The 23,591-nt window shown below is 37.2% G+C and overlaps 1 protein-coding gene across 4 annotated transcripts in view; it reads right to left on the bottom strand.

The window, feature by feature from the left end:
- AGK (acylglycerol kinase) overlaps nt 1-23,591 on the bottom strand; it is a 77,854-nt gene that overhangs the window by 38,880 nt on the left and 15,383 nt on the right. For 2 of the 4 annotated variants that reach the window (XR_015552426.1, XM_087431815.1), the window contains exons 3-8: nt 16,516-16,666; nt 15,814-15,853; nt 12,961-13,040; nt 8,116-8,191; nt 2,627-2,719; nt 889-921 (exon numbers count right to left, since the gene is read on the bottom strand). Coding sequence is in view for 3 of the 4 variants with exons in the window: in XM_087431815.1 (XP_087287941.1) it covers nt 889-921; nt 2,627-2,719; nt 8,116-8,191; nt 12,961-13,040; nt 15,814-15,853; nt 16,516-16,666 (473 nt within the window). In the remaining variant the exon portion in view is untranslated. The remainder of the gene's footprint in view (nt 1-888; nt 922-2,626; nt 2,720-8,115; nt 8,192-12,960; nt 13,041-15,813; nt 15,854-16,515; nt 16,667-23,591) is intronic. The other 2 variants (XM_087431824.1, XM_087431830.1) reach the window with 2 other exon arrangements.

Below are 23,591 nucleotides of genomic sequence, written 5' to 3'. Positions count from 1 at the left end.
TCAAGTATCAATAAGGCAAAGAGAATAAGCAAGTTCAAGTAGCAGAAGGTAATCACATAGCAGCTGACTTAATTAAATGCCACAAATAAATAGACACTGTAAGGTTCCTAAAGACTATTTGAGCACAATCCACTATTACTAAAGGGACTAGGAAGGATCTTTTTTGTTGTTATTTATAAAATGTTTTAAACGGTTGTAGAAAAGTGCATAAAATAATGTCACAAACACCCATGTACCCAAGATCCAGATTTAACGAACGTTACATTTTGCTATATTTGCTTCAGATGTTTTAAGAAATAAAATGATACAGATCCAGCTGAAGTCCCTTCTCATCCTTTTCCCCTCTCCCTTTGCAGAGGAAACCATTATCCTGAGGTTGTGTTATTCTTTTACTACACATTTGGGCATCCAGAAACAGTGCGTAGTATTGTTTTCTGAATTTTAAAACTCTGTAGACACGTATAACATACCTTTGGCAACCTGCTTTTTTACTGAATATTTTTTAGATTTAACCATGTAAATATTTATAAACCTAGTTTCTTCATTTTAACTGCTGCATGGCTTCCAGTATATGAATATACCACAATTTATTTATGAAGGAAATCCTTTGAAGAAAAGATTCTGTAGGAAAATTTTATATTTTAAACAACTCTTGGTAAAAGCTATTGGATACTCCAGATTACCAAAGCAGAAAAGTCCACATGGGCCAATAAAAGTGTTCTGTGACACAGGCAGCAGTACTTTATTTTCAAAAATCTGAGGAAGCACAACTTAGGCCTGCCTTAAAATATAAAATGGGAAGAAAAAGTAAAAGAAAGAAGTAAAGAGAGATAAAAAGAACAGAAAAGTAAAAGCTAAAATGCAATTACTCAGTTTTTTAAAGCTCACCTCATCTGCTCTTCGAAGAACTCCAGTAATAACCTACAAATGTTAAAAAAAACTATTATAAACAAGGTGTACTTCCCTTGTCATAAAAGAATTGGATTCAATTTTCATGGACCACAAACTTGTTCCTCTTTTCTTCCTAGAAACTAGGTAAAAGATGTATTGGCTCTTAAAACACATAGTATTCTCCAATAGGATCAGAGCTAAATTAGATTTTTTTCTTAATCCAGGATCAATAGTACAATAAAGGGTAACATAAAATAATTACAAAACCTCCACACTATATTAATAAAATTATGTTTCAAGTTCTATTAAAATGGGTATAAATGTGATGCACACATAAAATATACAAAGGACCCTAGTTTGCTACTATGAAATGCACATCCAGGAAAAAAATAACACTGCTCCACTCAGAGAAGTCTGCTCCCAATAAATGTTTCTTACTGATGAAAACAAAGACAAGGATGATCGTATTCCCTCTATTAAAAGACATTTTAATTTGAATTTTTACATAATTTATTTTTTATTTTTAAAATATAATACACATGTCTTGTAAAAACTGTGAAAATACCTAATGAAAAAATACTTTCTCATACACTCACCATGCAGGATAACCACCATTAATCAGTTATTTATATTTTGGTGTATTTCCCTCCAATTCTTTTTTTATCAGGGCATATTTTGGTATTTTATACCAAATACACAATTTGGTATCTTTCTTAAAAATATTTTAGAAAGCAAAGGCTGATGCCAATCTTCTCCCTTCATCTCTTGCCACACTGAACTGCAGGGTTACATGGGGCTGCCATGAGCTCTACTCCATTCTTTGTCAGCGTGCTATCAGTATTCTTCACACTTCATTAGAAAGCCATAAAAACAATTACAAGATCATTAGCACAGCCTTTTTAAAAGGAGCTTACTAAGGCTCACATAATTGCTAAGCCAAACACAGGACGGTGCCCTGTCTGCTGTTGGCTCCTGATCCCTGAACACTGATGAAACCACCAAATGGAGGCAAAAGGTGTTCAGAAATGAGTACAGGTGTGAATTATGGTACCCAGGATGGAATGATTGAGCGGCAAGAGGGGCGCCTGCACTGGGCTCTTCAGGGGTTTCCAATACAGAATGAAGGTTCTAGTCTGTGCGTGGAAAAAGAAGAGCACTTCCAGGGCGGTGTACTCACTGTCCTCAGTGGACCAGTAAGCATTAAGAATATGGAATTTTAAAACAAAGGCAGATGCACACATCTGAACATGTAGACTCAGCCTCCAAATGTACTATTAGGAGATAATGTTACATGTGATGGAAATGATGTAAGAATAGGAATTTTTATTTTTTTAAAAGGAATCTTTATTTAACTTTATTTTATAAGAAATATTCCTCATAATTGAAACTATGATTCCATAACAAACAGGGCTATTTCATAAGAGTCTCCAGAATATAAAAACCTTATCATACCCACTACCATTTTATCTCCTGTTTTATTCAATTTTATCAAACTTAAATTTCATAAAACAAAAACCCTTCTATATTCTGGGAATACAGTTTACACAAAGCAATGAAATAAAAGTGCATGAGAAAAATGAAATGCTACACTTGTTTCAGAGAGTAACAAACCCTAAAAGAATGGATTACAAAAAAACAATTTCCTTAAATTATAACTACTTTATGCCATTGCTCTAAGATCTAATTTCCATTTCCCTCACCTTCAGAATGGTTTCAACCAGAAAAACAGCCATACCTCCTGTAACGTGCCATCTCCTCCAGCAACGACGATCACGTCTGTGTTTTCCATCAGTTCCAGGAGTTTCTTGGCTTGGCCCTCATAATCTGTCTGAAATACAAAGGAAGCCTTTGGTAAATTTATCATCCTAGGGCCACAAGGTCAAAGGTTTAAAAAAATGGGATACTTTCTTTAAATTTTTACATTGAATCTTTTCTTAAATTCTACATAACTGATAGACACGAAAAACTAAATAGCTTCAAAGCAATTATCTATAGTTTTCATAGTTTTACACTTTTAAAGCCAGAAGGGACCTCAGAAACCATCTAGTCAGCTCCTCACTTTAAAAATAGAACTCAAACCCAGTGATTTGTCTCAGTAATAGAGTTAGCTAGTCAAAGGACTCATTTCCAGTCCAGTACAGATTCTATTATATCATTTATCCAGTGCCTTTCATCTGAAGCAGGCAGTCAAGTGTATATGCAGATAGGGAGAAGCAGATGTAATGAAAAGAGCACATATCTGGGAGCCCAAGAGACCGAGATTAAATCCCAACTCTGCTACTTTTTAGCTGAGTGGCCTTAAACCCTCAGGATCTTAATTTCCTTATCAATGAAATATGTGTTGGGAGAGGGGGTAATAATAGTTTCTTCGTAACACCGTTGTAAAGCAGTATATAAAGCAACTAGCCAGGCAGCTATTCCTATTGGTACTGTACTAAATACAAGGAGGTTATTATTGTTTTGCTATGATTGTACATGTAAAGAAGTACAGGTACGATTCAAAGTAGTCACAAAACAGTACCTAAGCCTCACCATTGTTATTGAGATTATTTCCTCTCAGACACAAAGCCGACTAAAGGAACCACCTAAGCCACCACCTCTGAAACCAAACGCTGAATTTTAATAGACACAATGCAACTAGTACCAAACTAAGGAAACATTCCCTCCAACTGACACTACACTAGACACACTAGTAGGCAAACATTAATGATTTGGAATTCAGATGGGCTACAGCACCTGAGCCAATAAGTCACAGTTGACACAGAGGAAAACGGAAGTCCCTAAACTAACACCATTTAATTTTATGATGAAAAGTCCTACTTTTATCCTAAAAATGAAATGACTGGCTTTATAGTTAAACATTTGCAAATATTTCATTTCTAAAAAAAAGATTATGTCAGTCCTGATTAAAAGCATGGTTTGTGAGCACCTAGAAATAGTTGACCATTGGGAATCAGCATGGGTTCGCAAAGAATGAGGCATTGCAGACTATCCCCTTCTTTGACAGATTACTAGATCTGGGAAACCAGACAGACATTATTTGTGATCTTCAGCAAGGCACTTGGCAAGCTATTTGATAATATCCTTGGGGACAAGGTGGAGAAATGTGGGAACAATACGCTAGAATATAATTAGGTGAATTAATTACCAATCGAAGGTCTAAGCTCAAAGTGAGATGCTCAGTGGAGTGACATCAAATTCTATGTCATTCTTAGTGACATTTCTTTAGCGTTCTCCCTTCAGCCTTTTCCTATATAACCCTTTATCAACAACGGAGATGAAAGGTAATTTATTGAACGTAAATGACACAAAGCTGATGATCTTGCCCCTCCTACTTCTCCAAACTCATCTTCTCTCACCCTCTCCTCTTACTTATTCCACTCCAGCCACACTGGCCTCTCCTCACTATTCCTCAGACACCAAGTACACTCTTGCCTCAGAGCCTTTGAACGTGCAGTGTTCTCAGCCTGGATTCTTCTCCTCTCCCCCTCACTTATTTCCTTCAGGTCTCTGTTCAAAGGTCATCTCATCAGACCAGCCTTCCTCGACCTTCTGAACTAAATTAACACCCCCATACACCTGGTCTCCTTACCCTGCTTGATTTTTCTTCTTGGCATTCATCACCATCTGACAAATCATATGTTTATTTGTATGCTTCTAATCTACGTCCCTTCCTTTCCCACTTTGAATGGAAGCTCTAAGAGGATAGATAGGGAAAGTTTATTCCGTTCAGAATGTATCCCCAATACCTAGAACAGGGCTTACCTCATAGTAGGCACTCAATAAATATTTGCAAAAAAATTAATAAATAAGTACATGAATGAAAGAACCAAAATGCAAAAAGACCTTGACAGATTTAACAGACCATAATTTCAAAGATTACATTAATAGGTATAACACATTTGAGGCTCTCATCTTAGATGAAAATTCCAAATGCACCAAAAGAGGAAGGATAAAAAAGAGTGGCCTAATGATGCAAAAAAATGAATTGAGACACTAACTTTACACTAACTTTCACAAAAATTAACTCAGAATGGATCATAAACCTAAATGTAAAAAAAAAAAAAAAAAACTTCTAGAAAATAACATAAGAGAGGATCTAGGTGATTGTGGGTTTGGTGATGAGTTTTTAGATAAATCACCAAAAGCAAGATCCATGAAAAAAAAATTGATAAGTTGAACTTCCTTAAAATTAAAAAAACTTCTGCTCTATGAAAAACTCTGGTAAGAGAATGAAAAGACAGCTTTAAAAGACAGTGTAAAAGAAAACATTTGCAAAACACATATCTGATAAAGGACTTGTATTCACAATATACAAAGAACTCGAGAACTCAACAATAAGAAAACAAACAAGAAACAATCCAATTAAAAGAGCAAAGATCTGAACAGACACCTCGCCAAAGATATACAGATGGAAAATAAGCAAATGAAAAGATGCTCAATATTATATGTTATTAGGGCATTGCAAATTAAGACAATGAGAGACCACTATATACCTACTAGAATGGCTAAAACCCAAAACATTGACAGCACCAAATGCTGGTGAGGAAGTGGAGCAACAGGAATTCTTATTCATCGCTGGCGGGGATGCAAAATGGTACAGCCACTTTGGAAGGCAGTTTGGCAGTTTCTTACAAAGCTAAGCATACTCTTACCATATAACACAGCAATTGCACTCCTACAGATTTATCCAAATGAGTTGAAAAATTACATCCACACAAAAACCTGCACACAAATGTTTATAGCAGCTTTATTCATAACTGCCAAAACTGGAAGCAATTAAGACGTCCTTCAATAGGTAAATGGATAAACAAACTGTTGTACATCTATACAATGGAATATTATTCATTGATAAAAAGAAATGAGCTATCAATCCACAAAAAGACAGGCAATGAGGAGCCCAGGCGAGAACAGCTCTGAACACAGACTGCTGACCAACAAAATTATAAGCAGAAAAACAGTTGTCAAGGCAGTTTGTTATGTAGCAATAAATAATTAGTATAGAAATAAATCTAAATATACCAACAATTACAATAAATGTGAATGGACTAAATGGTCCAGTCAAAAGACAAAAAAAGGATTGGATCTTTAAAATATCTTGTTTTCACGCCTTTACCAATGTTGCATCTAAAATATAAGGATACGAAAAGGCTGAAAGTAAAGAGATGTAAAAATTATACCAGGCAAAAACAAACCAAAGTGAGCTAGAACTAATAATGCTAGATAAGATCGACTGTGGCAAAAGGCAATATTAGTGCTAAAGAGTCACTCTATGACAGGGTCAAAATGTGAAAAAAATGAAATAATTTGAAACTTCAGTGCATCTGTTGACATAGTCTCAAAATATAAAAAGCAAAATTGGACAAAACTTGAGAGAAATAGACAAATCCACAATCAGAATGGGAGATTTCTAACACTTCTCTCTGAATAATCTATAGTTAAAATAGAAGAAAAAATCAGTAAGCATATAGAAGATTTGAGCCACACAATTAACAGATTTGACTTAACAGACATACACAGAACATGGTACCCAATAACTGACAACATATTCTTTTTAGGCATACACGGAACATTTATGAAAACAAACCACATGCTAGGCCATAAAACAAGTCTCAATAAACATTAAAATACTAGAGTTATATAGACTACATCCTTTGACCATAACACAACTAAACCAGAAATCATTAACAGAAAGATTTGGAAAAACATTGGATTTGGAAATTTTACAACATGCCTAAATAATTCATAGGTCAGATAAAAATCATGACGAAAATTAGAAAATATTTAGAAATAAATGATAATGAAAATATTATATGTCAAAACTTTTAGGATGCAGCTGAAACAGCAGAGTGAAATTTATAGCTTTAAATGCATACACTAGGAAAGAAGAGTGAAAATTAGTGAAATAAACATCCAAGTTAAAATGTCAGAAAAGAACAGCAGGAAAAAACCCCAAAAAAGTAGAATGAAGGAAACAATACAGACAGACCAGAAATTAATGAAACAAATACAAATGAGAGGATCAACAAGCCAAAAAATGGTTCTTGGCAATGATTAATTAAATTGACACACTTCTCAGAAGACTACTGAGAGGAAAAAAAGAGGGCACAAGTAAAAAATATTAAGCACAAAAATTAAATGTTACAGAAATTTAAAAGTTAAAAAGAGGATAAAATGAACAACTGGCATCAAGTTCATTTGAAAGCTTAGATGAAACGAACAAATTCCTTGAAAAATTTACCTTTCCAAAAGTAAATCAAGAAGAAATAGAACTTGAGTACTTCTAGAGCCATTAAAGAAATTTAATATACAAAAAAATTTCCCCACAAAGAAAGCTCCAGGCCCACATGGTTTTATTTGTGAGTTCAACCCAACATTCAAGGAATAAATAATATCAGTCCTACATAAGCATTCTAGGATCTCTCATATGTAGGGCCTGTAATACACATTACAAGTACTCAAATGTTGGTTTTCTTCCTCTTTCTCCCATCCCTGGAAGCAGACAGTGGAAGATCACCACGTCTCAGACAAGTTGGAGAAGAGAGTTCAACACTGCATGGTAAATTGAACTAAATGACTTCTAATCTCTCTGATGTAATGAAAGTGTGTAATACTAAACACAGGGAAACCATAAACTTACAAACAGGGCAAAGAGTGATTTTCACCAAATATACACACTACGCACATGTCACTTAAAAGTCAACCAAGTAGAATCTTGAGGCATCTTCTGAAATAGCACAGTTCCTTCTAACTTATTCTTGTCCCCTTTTCTTCTTTCCTAAATCTCGCAAATTCTAAAGCTTTGCCATTTAAAATTCCTCATCAGAGATCATTCCTCACCAGACAGAAAATATTTACCTGTCTGTGGAACTACCAAGAAATTAAATTACTCAAACTTGTAGGTTTTTTTTTATTTTCAAGAAAAGAATTCTTACAGCTATAACAACTTTCATCTTCCAAGAGACAATAACTCCACATCCTATCTTTCAGATGAAAGGAATCCAGTTCACGCCTCCATCTAATTCTATTCTGAAAATGAAAAGCTGACAATGCTTTGAAAAAACAAAATCACTTTTATTAATTATCAGAACAAGAACAAAACACTGATTTCTCTGTTCTTGTCTTCTTAAGTGATAAGCGATTTCTGCTAAGAAGTCAAGAGAAGAAGACATGCTATAGGGAGCAGTAGCTAGGATAAAATCAACACTCTGGAGCAGTTCTCACCTTAACGACAGTCACGTCCATGCCAGACAAGTGTAAAATCGGAGCAGCATTTTTTTCAAATAGAGTCCTCGCTTTGCTATAGACAAAGGAAAAAATACAAATATTTTAACACAAGTTCTCAAGAGAAAGAACAAAAAGCCCAACCAATCTTCTCTAGAGTAGAACAAGAAACAGACTAAGGAACATGGGTTTCCTTTATTTGTCCAAGGATAGGAAGCTTAACAACGAGTGATGAGTCTCTATGGATAGAAACGTAGACTCTTTCACTCTGGGTCTCCTGGGGTTACCCTCTGTGTAATACAACAAGCTCTTATCCATTTGGGATGCTTACAGCTCACAGTAGTTCCTTGAGAGGAAGATGCACACTAGATACAGCTCTACTCAGGCAACGTGTTTGATTCATTCAACACGTATTTATTGAGCACATGTGCTAGACACAGATGTAGGAGCTAGAGATACAACGTGACAAAGCAGATAAAAATACCGTAACTTAAGTGTGATGCAATAAGTCCTCCTGGAACTTACTTATATTCTAGTGGTAGAAGGAGGAGAATGTATTTATTATAACATTTTTCATATGGCCCGAGGGAACAGATTGAATCAAACAGAATATTGCTTAATTCTAAGTCAAGGGACACAACCTTTGGGGTAGAAATACATCATTTTGAACAATTTCAAATACTAGGAGTATCTCCATTTCTTAAGTTTTAAACCCTGTAGTGAAATCCCTGAATAAAGAGCAAAATTCTTTTCCATGAAGGCAGAATTTCTGCTGGAAAAGGGAAAAGTTCAAAATTATCTAATGTAACTATAGGATACTAAGCAGCTTGTCCGACACTCCCAGGCACAGCCGTGCCCTTCTCTGTGCTGCCCTATCATTCTGTATATCTGGACACACCTCTGTTAGGAGCTTTCACATTACATGATGATTGGTGATTTGCAAGACAGTCTTTGGAACTAGACTGGAAGCCATACAAAAAGAGACAGCAGATCTTAATAATCCTTGAATCCCCTGGCCTCTAGGATTATGTCTGGCATCCTTAGAGGATACTTAATAAGTATCTGATATACTAATGCACAAACAAATGAATGAATAACTTGCCCCAAACGTAGACACGTGAATGCTGAGGAGAAGAAAATAGCACGACTGTGATGTCTTGTAATAACAGAAACGGTTAAACAGTACTGAGACGAGCTTGTGTGTTTTAAAAGTATTATACACATCATTCTGATAGTGACTCTTGTCCAACTCAGGTCAGGATTCAAAAACACGGCCTAGGAATCAAGGGATGCAGAAGTTGCAAAAAGTCCCCAGTGGCACAGTCTCAAAGCTGAATAAATGCTAAACATACCAATCAGTTGACCTGTCTTTTACCCAAATATTTTCAACTACCACATCAGGAAAAAACAAGTACTCTCAAAACAGCTAATGCCAAACATCTAACTTTTACATCCACATTTACTCAGTCCTCTTTCAAAAAGATTACTTTTTTTTTTTTACCAGTGACACATGCTTTGACTTTCTTAAGAATATGTTATACTAGAAAGAGATGCAAAGGTAGCGAATGAGGAGCATGTGTAGTTATGCACAGACCAAATTCAACATTCTTTAAACTAAAAGAAATAACCACCAAATGGCAGACAGAACACAAAACGTTTCTTATCACGAATTAAAATAGAAATAGAGAAGCTTGGACAAATTTTCACAAGAACAATTCAAAAGAATATCTTACACCAAGGGCCTACCTGGACAGGTAATAAGCAAATTAAACAAATTTCCCCTACCTTTTCTACTGCTCTGAATGCTTATTAGAATGATCATGAAAGGCTACATGGAAGTGTCTCCTTTCCAGCTCACCATTTCTGGGGCTTAACTCAACAATAACGGGTGAGCTAGTGACACTGCAAACCTGTCTCCTCCCAGCGTGGCTTTCATTACTAGATTGATAAGAAAGGATCAGCTGGAAGTGGATCGGACCTATCTCTGATAAGCAAACTCTGGAGAAGTCTCAATCTGCTACATTAATCACTTACAACAAATCTGTAAGCCTCAACAAGCGAGCTGAAGAAATAAGATTTGGACATGCGGGCCTTTTTGTGATGCTATGGGCACAGAAAGTCTCTAAAACGAAAGTGAAGACTTGTTTTCCTTCTAATGTTCCATATAAAAGATTGAAAAACAGTGTTACCAGTAAGAAATGCATTATTTATTATATAATTAAAGGTGAGCCAACACCAGAGCTAAATAAAAACTTTATATACTTACAGCAATTTTCAGGTTCACACACACAAAAAATAATTACTCCTTAACATATTATTTATTAAGGCTAACCAGTTATTTTATTTCTTAAGGCTCTTATGTAGTTTTGAACCAGTACTACATAATGAAATAGCTATATGATAAATTATAAATTATATGTCTGGGCAGAGCCAAGATGACAAAAATAGTGCAATTAAATAGTTAAAAAAAGATGCTGGAGAGTTTCAGAGTGGCTACTTCCTAGAAGCATGCAAGGATTCACCTTGTTAAAGGGGACAATGACTGTAGAAAAGAAAGGCTTCCCTTAGCCTCACCTTTAAATAAAGATATTATACTTTTAAAAATGCAAATACATTTACATGTAAAAATGTAAGCAGAACCTAAAACTGCTCTAAAAAATAGTTTACTAATTTTTTTAAAATGTAACATTTCTTAGAAGTAGGAACACAAAATGACTGGTTATAGCTTAAACAAATAGCCATATATTCCTTCATTAGAATTTACAAGTTACTAACTTACTAGGTCTCTAAAGGAATAAGACTTAGAACAGTTAAATTATGGTAGGCAGCAAGAGAGATACAAGTGCTTTTGGAAGGGAGGGAGAGCAAAGTAGAGAATGTTCTGAACCTAGCCTACAGGTCAACAATAACAATAACAGCAGCTTATATTTCTTTTATCCAGTGCTTACTGTGAAATGGACATAATGCTAACACTTCTTGCATTATCTCATTAAATCCTAAAGGCATCTATTCTATATGGTAATTTTATAAGGTTTGAGCTATTACTGTTCCCATTTAACAGATGAGTAAACTGAGGATTTAAGAAGTTAAGTAACTCCCACAGTATCACAGAGCAACAGAATATAAAAACCTGTTCCCTCAAACTCTGAAGTCCAGATTTCTCTGCTGCTTCTGCCATACACCACCACTGACAATCCCAGTTATCTTGGGTATTTTGACCGTGTGGTCTTAGGACCTATTCATTTATTGCTATTGTTTAGTATTGGTATTAAACAAGAACGATCAACAGGCATTATGATTGGTGTGGTTTAGACAATCTATAGGTAAATATCTTAAACTGCTGAATTAAAAAGAGATAAGGCATCACTAGTCCTCATATCTGCAAAGCCACACTCACTGCCTCCCAAGAAATGACTAGAGAAACTTATTTCAGAGCCCCTGTGTTTTACTCCAGACAATATTAACCTTATAACTCACAAGCTGCTACCAACTATTCCTTTTGTGATTGTTGTTCTCATTATCTTAATGTCATTTGACTTAGATCTTATAGAACCCAATCTAATATGTATTTATTAATTTTCTGATCCTCAGAAAGGACAAAAAGAATTGTTCTGGTCATTAGGGAGAATAAAAGGTATCAGCCTTTTATCCCCCCCTTCAACCCTTTAATTCTATTTTTTTTTTGGGGTGAGGAAGATTGGCCCTGAGCCAACATCTGCCAATCCTCCTCTTTTTGCTGAGGAAGACCAGCCCTGGGCTAACATCCATGCCCATCTTCCTCTACTCTATATGGGACGCCGCCACAGCATGGCCTGACAAGCGCTGTGTCGGTGCGCACCCGGGATCCGAACTGGCGAACCCCGGGCCACCACAGCGGAGCGCGTGCACTTAACTGCTTGCGCCACCAGGCCGGCCCCTAATTCTTACTATTTTTTTAAAAATAATTTAAAAATTTTTAAATGATTCCTCCTAAAAGCCATCAAGGTCTTGTCATTCACCTTTCCCACTGAATTGCATCTAACACTACAAAAAATTTCTTTTTGCTTGTGGTAGTTTTTTAAAATTAATAGACTTTATTTTTTAGAGTAGTCTTTAGGTTCACAGTAAAAATGAGCAGAAAGTGCAAAGAGTTCCCACATACCCCTTGCCCCGCCACACGTACACAGCCCTCCCCACATTCAGCATCCCACACCAGTGTGGTACATTTGCTACAATAAATGAACACGAACACATCATTATCAACCAAAGTCCCAACTACTCTTCAACCCTAATTCCCACAATTCCCTCACATGACCTTTCCAGGCCAGCCAGCGCAATGTACTGACTGTCTTATGTCAGAGCAAGGGACATAACTGGACACTCCCATCTCTAGTTCCCTGCCCCTGGGCCACTTCTTCAGTCTGGAAGGTTGTGTGTTCTCCCTCTGCTGACCTCCAAGACCTCGCTCAAGTGTCACTCCTTTTGGAAAGAACGTTTCTGACCTTGCAAACCCACAGTGCTCGTGGCCATCTCTGAACATCTTGTAACAGGGACGGCCTAATAATTTACATCACAGCAGCAGGAGTTGTTCCCAAGGGGACTACTGCCAAGTAGAGAAGACTTGTTTAAGAGCGTTAATTCTGGAATGATTATTAAACTTCAATTAGACAAGCCTGCTAAGCATCAGTTAGTTTTAGAGTTATATCTCATTAACTGTTATTTGTACATTACAAATGAATCTTATTGTTAGAAGAGAATTGAACCTAGTTTTTCCAATTCCATACAACTCAACTAGCTATCCGATATTCTGTGATTTTTTTTCCCCTACGAAAAACTAAACATGTAACAAATCACACACTGAACTACCCTCTGCAAGCTGCAGGATTGAGAAAGACGGTTGCCTTCTTCACTTGTGCATTGGGAGGAATGAGTTGATTGCCAAACACCTAAAAAGGAGAAAAGAAACTTTTTAAGTAAATGTTCTTTTATTCAGTTAGTGATCACATATATTCTTTCATTCCAAAAGAACTTACTTTCAGCAGATATGGTCTACTCTGGGGAAAAAAATGTTCTTTCATAATTTCATATTGACAAAAACACCATAAACAACAACAACAAAAGTGTACCATTATCTAATGACAATAAGCTGAATTTTGTATTGTAATAAAAAATCCTGCTTCACCTACTAGAGGTAAGTAACTTTTCTTTTCTCTATAAGATATGGCTAGGTTTATTATAAACACATAACCAGTGAAGCCATAAGTCTATCAGAAGGGACATTTAATCCATTTGTCTTTAGTTTTCAGAGTATAATCTTTTTCTCCTTCTCTTTATTACTAAAGCTTACTCATAAAGAACCTCTGTGTTACCAATTAATCTTCATATCTTTATACATATAAAAAAAAACCATAATACTCTATTTGCCTCCTCGTCTCTGCAACCTTGTATGACAACTAAATAGTATCAACTGGCACAGGAAAAGAAATGTCATTAATATTCACTAAGCACTTAGCATTTGCCACTTTCACACACATTATTTTTAGTGCTCAGAAACCTAGGAGATATTAAATATTCTCATTTTAATAGATTAGAAAACCAAGATTCAGAAAGATTAAGTCACTCAAACTCACACAGTTAATCAATTACAAGCCAAGAATTTACATCTAACTCCAAAATCCAAACCTCTTCTACTCCATCAGCTCTAAAGAGCAGACAAAGGATGAGGCAGAAGTAAGAGGCACAGGGGACCAGATGTGAGGAGTCAAAGCGGGAACTTTTGGGACTTATTGCTATCACATCTGGATTGGAGAAGACGATCAACAAGAATGAGAGTAGGAAAGCACCAAAAAGGGCTAAATTTCGAGTCTTAGATGGTGGGGAGCAGGTCTAGGCCAAGAAGGCAGAATTCAAGTATAGAAGTGCAAAGTAAAGACGGGAGAAAAATGAAAGTTATACTAAGATTTTTATTAAATGACCTAAATCCACTCCCTCCCTGACAGACCACTGGGGATCGTTTCTCACCATTGTCTATTTCTTGCTTTAAAAAAATAAACTTGTTCTGAATACTTCAGAAAGACATGCTGTTTCTTTGTAAAAAGTTTCTCATACATTATAATTACTACTCTGTTTTCACTCTTACTGAATTAGACCTTAACATTTTGAAGCCAAATCTTCAAATATTGTTATTTGTTCTTTTTCTATGCATACTATTTCTGGAATGTAGCCAGAAATTATTTAATTAACCAGGTTCTCTGGCCTACCAGATTGCAGATCTACAGTTCCAGATTATTCCTCCTTGTCCTGGTTTCTTAGCCTCTAGAATTCTTACCCATGTGCAACTCAAGTCTCAGATTTACAGTGGATTAAAGAGTTTATGTAAGACTACAGTGAGTTGAGTTTATGTGAGATAAAAAATCATATTCTTTCAAGAATTTAGGCTGTAAAGGAAGGACAAACAGGAAAAGTAACTAGAGGAGGTTATAAGGATGAATTCACTTTCTTTTGTCAGACGAAGGAGCTAAATGTCTGTTGGGAAGTGGAGAACTAGAACAGTGGGGAGTGGTAAATATATGAGAGGGAGGAAACAACTAGAGAAACATGGTCTCTGAAGAAGTAAGAGGAGACAGAACTTGGAACAGAGGTGGAGGTATTTACCTTAAACAAGAAAGGGAGGACCCTATGACCACTCTTCCTTAAAGAGAGGAAGCAAGGGTTCCCCTCCCCAGAGGATTTTCCAGTTGCTAATGGAAAATTAGCTTGGAGTGGCGATCACCTTGAACATAATATTAAGGTTTATTCAAATTGATTTCCAAAACAACTTAGAGCCATATGAGATTAAAAAAAAAAAAAGTAACAAATTCTTAAACAGATTTAGAACAGTTAGACATTCACTAAAGAGAAGAATTTATGAATAGTATTGTCTATAATAGTATTGACTATTGCCATTGTCATCCATGAAAACATTTCAGAAACAAACATGAAGTTTGCCACCCTCCTCTCCTACTAAATACATCATACCTTTGTCATTTTTTATTTCATGTTTCTTTTTTGGTATTTCTGATATCATAAGCTTAAATGATATATAACAAAAAGGCAACTCAGTCATGGAAATTCATCTGCAAGTTATAACGTACAAATTTGGAGAGGAGGGAAGAACAAAAATATGGTCTTAAACTTGAAAGGATTTACAATTCAACTATAACTAATACAGCCAGATGTATGAATATTTAAGTGCAATATCACGGGACTAGGATAACAATGCACATGGTATGAATCAGTTGGGCTAAACAGACAAGCTTTAAAAATATGAATCAACAGTTTTAAGAAGATTTGACTTTGAGAGGTAACACCTGTTCTGAACTGATATCCTTGGGGATTATTTGGATCAGGAATGATTATTTGAATCAGGGTTTAGACAGATCTTCAAGACAACCACAGAAGTGAACAAATTCCCAGAGCTCCAACCAGTCCAGTTCTGTGTTCTTAGGACTAATCCAGAAGTAAACAAGTCTAAAGGGGTGGGCGTTAGAACTGCTCTTCACCAGATGGTTAGCTTCCTCGAGTTCTATTCAGAGTTGGCTCTCAGCCTGATTCATCCCGATGGAAAAAACATCCAAACAGCACTGATGCCAAGCACTGTGCAGGTCCTGTGGAAGAGCCTGAGTTTTCTGCACAATGGAGCTAACGTGGGTTTAACTGTATCACAAGAAATGGCATTACCTGAGCTTCCTGACAGGCTGCTCTCCTTAGTAGGTTATCACTATTAAAGTAAACAAGAGAGAATGGACGTTAGCTTTAATAAGTAAATTGAGATCCAAACAAATAAAACTGGTTTTGTTTTTTTTAAAATATGTATAACTCTTCCCTATAAAATACCCAAGTGAAAGCTTCTTAAAGATCTGTAACAAATCATGGGCACATTTGAAAAATATTTTCTCTGAAAGAAATCCTGTGTTAAGTACTTCCATATCATGGTAGGCAGAATAATACCCCCTCCCTCTAAGATGTCCATATCCTAATCCCAGAACCTGAGACTATGTTACCTTACTCGGCAAAAGGGATTTTACAGATGTGATTAATATAAAATGCGTTAATATGTTTATGCCATTTATACCATAAGAGCACTTTAAATGGCTGCTTGCCTACTGGGCTCCAGAATTTTCTCCTCGTATGAGTCAATTCTAATGCATGTTGCTGGCACTGCTAAGATCATAACTTCAACCTGGTTAACAACAGTTAAGAAAACTAATACCCAGAAAGAATGACCAGTACACAATTTATAGCAAAGAATTAAAAGCAGAAAAGGGTTATTTCACTTAAATTCTCTTTCTAGACCTTTTTCAAGACCTTGAATTTTGCATTTTTACAGTAATTCAAACCTAATTTTAATATTTAAGGTTGAACTAAAAGAAATGAAACAACCTTTTGCTTTTTGCCATAGTTGCAGTCAAAGGCTGCTCAATCATTTTCTTCCATAGCCAGGCTGGAGAACAACCCCTACATTTCACAGAGCAGTCAGCTTCAATAAGCAAGCACTGTCCAAGGGGAAATGTCAGTGCTGCCCATCCGAAACCTAAGAACAACGTTTCATTAAAATGATAATGACGCCAGTCCCTCAAAAGCACATGCTTTCCTATAACAAAGATCTTAGGGGGACCAACCCCTTGTGAAGTCTGGCCCACAAGGCGCCTTTACTGCCAGCCTCAGTCCCCACTTGCTTGAGTGACACTGCTCCACTATGACCCTCTGGCAAAAGGGAGCTGTACAAGCTTCTCTCCCCTCCCCCACCCAAGATTCACAAATATTCATGTTTTGCTCTTCTCCCACATGCCTCTCCATCAATTGCTGTCAGTGAATCATTCTAACATCAATAAACATATACATTTCTTATTTTATATATACACACACACACACACACACACACACACACAAGATGAGGTAAATTCAGGATACAAACTAGTAAAATATTTAAAAATAATTAACATGTCAATAACCCTTTCTAGTTGACTTGATACCTCACATTCATGACCTTCTATACAATAATGAGGTAAAATACTGAATCTTCAGTAACCACTGGATCACAAAATAAAACTAGGTTCCTTGTAGTAACCTGGGCACTGTCACTGGATCCCCCTGGACTAGGCTAATCCTCAATCCAGCTTCCACACCGCCTGGGGGTACCGCTTCCAGACACATGACTGTTCTCCTCCAACCACTTGCTTTCATGTTTTCTTCCTAGTAGATGAAATAACCTGTCTCCAATCTCTTATCCCACGAACACATCCTGTGGAGGCTCCTTTGGGTCATTAGTAGACACCATCTTCCTTACTGTATTTTAGCCAGACTGATTCTCATGGACCTAGCTGAAAAGAGAATAGCCCCATATACATACAAGAATATGGGTATTCTTGGATCATTTTTTCCTAAATTCTTTTTTGCTAGAAGTAAAATTTTGATGGTTAACTTGTGATTAAGTATATTATTAAAGACCTTAGCTCTCTTGAGCTTACTGATACTGCTTGATTCATCACAGCACTATTCAAAATCAAAAGATTTCTTGATAGTTAATTCCTTGGATCTTAACGTACCAAATGGAATATGCTGTCAATGCCATCTGTGAGAAAGCCAGACTATGTACCAATTTAGATACTACAAAAGAAAATCTCATAATAACCGTACTTAATTTTTTAAATATCAAAAATGGTATTAATCATCGATCTTGCTCTTTGAACCAAGCTATTTGTAAAAATCAAACATGTCCTCAAAGAAAAATATTTCTCCCATTGATATATTCTGATAGTCCACAGCAAGTTCTGAAAACTATTTCAAAAAAGAAATTCCAAAAATGTCTCAGTAATAGCAGCATTGTTGGAATAAGAGAAAAAATAACTTCAATTTCATAGAACAACTACCATATGCCAGACACTATGGCAGTTGTTTTCATAAACCTTTAAACTTTGTAACACCTTGCAAGGCAGGCATTATATTCTCATTTTACAGATGAGAAAGTTGAGGCACAGAGAAGGAAACTGACTTGCCCAGGGTCACAGTGTCACTAAGTGGTAGAGCTGCAATTCAAACCCATGCCCGCCTGACCCTAAAGCAAATGCTCCAATGCTTTCTCTTCCTCACTTCAGACAACACTGAATGGACAACATTCATTTCGATGCATGCTTTACGGCACATTTATTAAATTAATCACATTACTTCCTAGTCTCATCTAATATAACTTTTAACATTTACATCCATATAATGTTTTTATAAGTTCAGGTACCATAAAGCTCCCAAAAGTAGTTGATGAAACAAATTCAACACAAAATGTCAGGTACGGTACAATGAACCAGATTTGGTCCTGACCTGAAGAAGCTTAGGATCAAGAGGCAAAGAACAGCTCTTGGTAAATATCGGTGGTATAATAAAAGACACGTTTCTTGATAAATAACATGCCAGGCACTATGCTAGGTGTCTGGGATACACTGGTGAATAAGCCCAACACTCCCCATCCTCAGGAAACTCACAGTTTAGAAGGGAAGAAAGACAATTCAACAGGCAATCATCACATGATTGGGCTTGTATGTGCTCCCTAAAACAGGCATAAAATAGTGGCATCTAACCTAGCCTTGAGGGAATTAGAGAAGGCTTTGTACAGGAAGTGACACTCAAGTTGAGATCTAGGGGAGAAATAAAAAGCAACCAGGCAAAAATAGGGAGGAGAATGTAGGCAAAAGAAGCAGCATGTTAAAAGCCTCACGTGCTAGAACAGGACCAGAATAGGAAACTGAAAGCAGTTCAGGGAGGCAACACTCCACGGGAGGAACAGCGAGAGAGGAGGTTCAGGAGTGAGGTACAGGCCAGATCACCAAGGGCCTTTTAAGCTATTTAAGGAATTTGGATTTTATCCTATGGGCCATAAGAAGCCATTAAAGGATTTTAAGAAGAGAACTGATGTGTCCTGATTTATGTTGTAGAAGGTATGTTGATCATTCTGGTTGCAGTGTGAAGAAGGCAATGGTCAAAGGGAAGCCTGAAACTAGCGAGACAGGGAGGGTTCTTCAGGAACGCAGGTCAGTGACGATGACAACCGGAACCAAGATCGCGCAGTGCAGATGGAGAATCAAAGGGAAGGGAGGAGTCAAAGATGGTGCCACACTTCTGCCCTGAGCCATCCAGTGGAAGGTGGTACCATTCACCGAGATGGAATGCAGCAGGAGGTACAGGTTTAGGAGGGAGGGAGCTGAGTGTAGTTTTGGATGTGTCAATCTGAGATAGTGGTCAGAGTCCAGGTGGAAGTGTCCAGGGCCCAGCTGGAAATACATGTCTGGAATTCCAGATAGTGACTTTGACTAAAGATATATATGGTAATAGAAGGAATGAGAGTGGACAAGATTATCTATATGAGCAGGGTGAGAAGTAGAAGCAGCAGGCAATACCCTGAGCACTGGGACAGTTGATAGAGACACCAAAAGAATCTCAAGTAAATTGAGATGGCACCTCATTTGAAAGCCAAAGGAACAATGTGGTGGTTAATTGAGGAAAAGGTTATCTCCCATCATGCCCTTGATGCTGCCTCTATTCTTAGCAAACTGCCTATTTTGCTGTTCCTAAAAGACACAATGAACTTTACCCCTCCAAAGATCTGCTCATTTTATCCCTGCCCACCTTAAAAAAATAGAAGGCCAAACACAATACCACCCACGACCTTATCCCACCACACACAAAACTGCTTGTCTTATCTTTCTTCCTTGATTATAAATGTCTTGAAGTCATGAATAATTCACCATTTTCTTTTGCACAGCACACAGCACAGACTCTTGTAGATAAAAGGTACTCAATAAATACTTGTTTAATAAATAAGTGGCAAATGTTTGAATAGGAGAGACTGACTCACTGTGCCCAGGCAGGCAGACTTTGTCCTGTAGGAAAAACTGAAGGTTATTCTTCGTATGAGTATCTGGCATTCTTAAACCAACAGATGAGCTGAGATGGTTCTTCAGTGTGATCATCACGCAAGTGCAAGAGGAGGAATCACTGTGATGCAGTACAGGAGAGGACAAAAACTTAAAGCAGTCCTGGGAACTTTACTACATCAAGAAGAACCAAAGGTGTGTGTGTGTGTGTGTGTGTGTTTGGGGGAGAGGGTAATGGACTAGTACCCTCTAGAAAGACTAAGTGAGGAATTCCTTTGGTACACAAGGAAGCATCACAAGAACAGCTCCAGTGGCTGAGTCTGGTATCAGAGAAATTCCAGATTGCCAATGGGTCAAGAATCTGAATGTGGACCAAAGACCCTAACAAAAAAAAAAGTACTGTATATAAACTCCAAGCTCATGCTCTTTCCACTCTATCATGCTGTCTCCTGAGAGAACTGAAGTTTAAGACAATTTAAAAGAGGTGCTACAAAATGGAGTCATATTAAAAAGGGTCCCTGAAGATCTGCTCAGTACCAAAATGCAGGTTCTTTGACAGAAAGAAATTAGAAGCTTCTAGATTAGAAAATGAAAAAATCTGCTGATGTCACTCTGCCTGAGGCTTTAAAAGAATATGAACATGCCTGATACCACAGGAAACGGGATGCTCTCAATTTATTGTGAGCCATAAATGTTGTATTTATTACTTTAGGACTGCAAAACAAGATAAGTTGTTATTTCAATAACAACTTTACATGGAGAGAAAAATCACATTGATCCATCCTATTTCCCAAAAAAGATATTTCCCACTATAGTCTAGAGACACATTGTACAGCAATTTTTACCACCAGCTTTTCCCTTGGTGCATGCAAACACAGTTTTTGCTTTACATAAAACAGATTTCAAGTTTAGATGTTTATAACAACTACTTCAACTTATCCAAGCTTTCTAGAACACTTAATCATTCTATTGCCAGTGGCAGTGCCCACTGGTTGTCCATGTAACAGGAGGGATGGAGTGGAAAGGGAAGCAAAGAGGAAAATGAACCTTAGAGAAATGATTCTCTTGTATGCAGACGGGGGGAGCTTTTTCAAACTACACATCGCCCCTGCCAATACCCCCAACTCCCCACCCAAACAGATAACGGTGGCTGCAGTGAGCCTCCGTCATACATGGGAAATCTGACCATCTCTGCCCAAGAAAAAGACATGGGACCAAGCAGAAGGAAATGCAGCCTGTTGAGAAAGAATGCTTGATCTTCTGGACCTAAAGAACGTTCATTTGGATAGAAGAAAATGGGTAGTGTGATAGGTTAGAAACTCCCAGAGAACAATGAAAACATTAATATTTTTATATGGATATCAGGGCCTTCTGGTATGATCTTTCCATTTAACCGAAGGATGATATCTTTTCTTGTTCTCCAGGTCTCCCCATGATGCACTACCTGCTCCTTAAGAAATTTATATCTTCTTACGTCTCCCAAGCACAATGAGATAAAGAAGTTCCCTAATGTCACGAAAGTATAAAAGGTCAAGAAGAAATCCAATTGGTAACCATATATTAAGTGGTGACTGTCTTCATTTCATTTCAGTGCATAAAAGAAAATAAGGAGCCACACAGGCAATCACTGCAATTAAAACTCCATCAGCTCTGCTGCTGAAGGTGAAAAGTTGAGCAAAAGAAAAACAAAGTTAAAGTCTACCACCAAATGTAAAGGACAAGTGTATGGCACTGCTTCCTTCCGGTCTAGTAAAAAGTATTCCAGACTTGTGTTCAAGAATTTTGAGGTCAAATGGTACCTATAGATGGATTTCTCCACTTGGTGGTATATTTAACAATGCAAGGATCAACATTTTTAATAATAATATAGAGCAAGCCAAGAGCATTTTCCCAATATTTGCTACAACAGGAAGGAAGGGAGAGAGGCAGGAGGGAGGAATGGAGGGTATAAGGGAGGGAGAGGAAGGAGAGAAGGAAGGAAGGAAGTTAAGTCCATAGTTAGCAAGAGTGAATAACTCAGATTGAAATTAAAAATCTAGTGAAAATAGCCACTCTGAGGAATGAGCCAGTACAAAAGGGTTGCAGTATCTCATGAATCAATAAAGTCAGTCCTCCGAGCAGGCCTTTGCCAAAATATGTTTTACTCCATTTAATACATAAGATGTCTGATTTACCCCAGAGAAATAAATTTACCCACTATTTAACCATAGCTTCCTAAAGATTTACAGCAATTTTCAGGTCTACAATCCCTGTTTTTACTATCTTTGTTTATTTCTTTGTCAAAGTCTAAAACCCCTGCAGCAGCCAGGCAAATGAAATGCCTTTATCAAAGGCATCCAAGTCCAAGTTCCATTTCCTGACAATCTAAATTTTTAAGCTTGGACGAGTCCTTAGAAATTATCTAGTCTAGTGCTTTTCAACCTCCCCACCCCACACCCTGATCCCCATCAACCAAATGATGTGACAACATCCCGTTGTAACCAAGTTCACTAGAGCAGTGATGCGCATTTGGGCAAAGAGACACACACACACACACAGCATATGTAATTCCAACACCACATCTCTAAGCCCCAAGTGATCCTGGTATGTTCACGTAAGCCGGGTACTCTTCAACAGCGCCAACTCCTTTGAGCTCCTAAAAATAACTAACTGATCTAGTCTGAGAAAACTTCCGGCCTGCGGATTTGCCCACCATTAGACAGAAGTTATTAACAGACTTAGCACTAGAACCTGAATCTTCTGATTCTCAACATGGCATTTTTTTCTCTCAATACTCTGCTTCTATTCTGTTCTCTAAAGGCATTCCCAAATGACAACAATTTGATCAATAAAGCTCTGTCCACTGTTTAATCACACACAGGCAAATGCCACCATTTATGGTCACTTCAATTCATGATCTACCACTACAGTGATATACTTTTTTCTTTCCTGCAAATGGGCTTATTAGGACAAAACCAACTAAGTCTAACTCGTTCTTAATTCATTGATTCAAGAACACTTACTGGCCAGATACAGACCTCATCTGTCTCTGCCCTCAGTGGGAAGGCCCCACCTACAGTAATAGCTTCGGTGCAGTGAAGCTCTGGTTGGGTACCTACTCTTGCTCACTCCTAGAAGTACAGAAATCCAAAAACCTCCTTCTTCCAATCTTATCAGTTCCCAGCCATTTTAGTCTATACTTCAGTGTACTTCAGTGGAACAAGCCACTATTGTAGATATTTCAAATATCTTCTAATTTCTCGGGCTTTCTCCACACAATTTGTTCCCCCTCCAATTCAGGATAGGAAATGACAATGAAAAACGGCATCCCCTGAAGGGTCCTCTCGTATAACTATGCTAGTCATTTTGGTCTGTTCTGTAGAACTTCTCATCAACCAGAGAGATGGAAATGGGTTCTGCAGATTATTTTCTCATTCTATTGACAAGAGAAATGGAAGTGGGGGAAGCTTATATCTTCATATCTCTCTTTTTCTCCTTTTAGAACATGAAATTATTCTATTTTCACTCTCTTATGCTAGCCTCAGCTTTCCACAAAATATCAAGTTCTGTTCCTCCTCTGCTGTCCTAATACTCACAGGAGCTGAGTTCTGT

Source organism: Ceratotherium simum, chromosome 1, assembly GCF_057802395.1.
Source record: "Ceratotherium simum simum isolate JZ-2026a chromosome 1, ASM5780239v1, whole genome shotgun sequence".
Taxonomy (NCBI): domain Eukaryota; kingdom Metazoa; phylum Chordata; class Mammalia; order Perissodactyla; family Rhinocerotidae; genus Ceratotherium; species Ceratotherium simum.
Note: the sequence above shows the minus strand (reverse complement) of the source record. Positions and strands in the feature narration are given on the sequence as shown.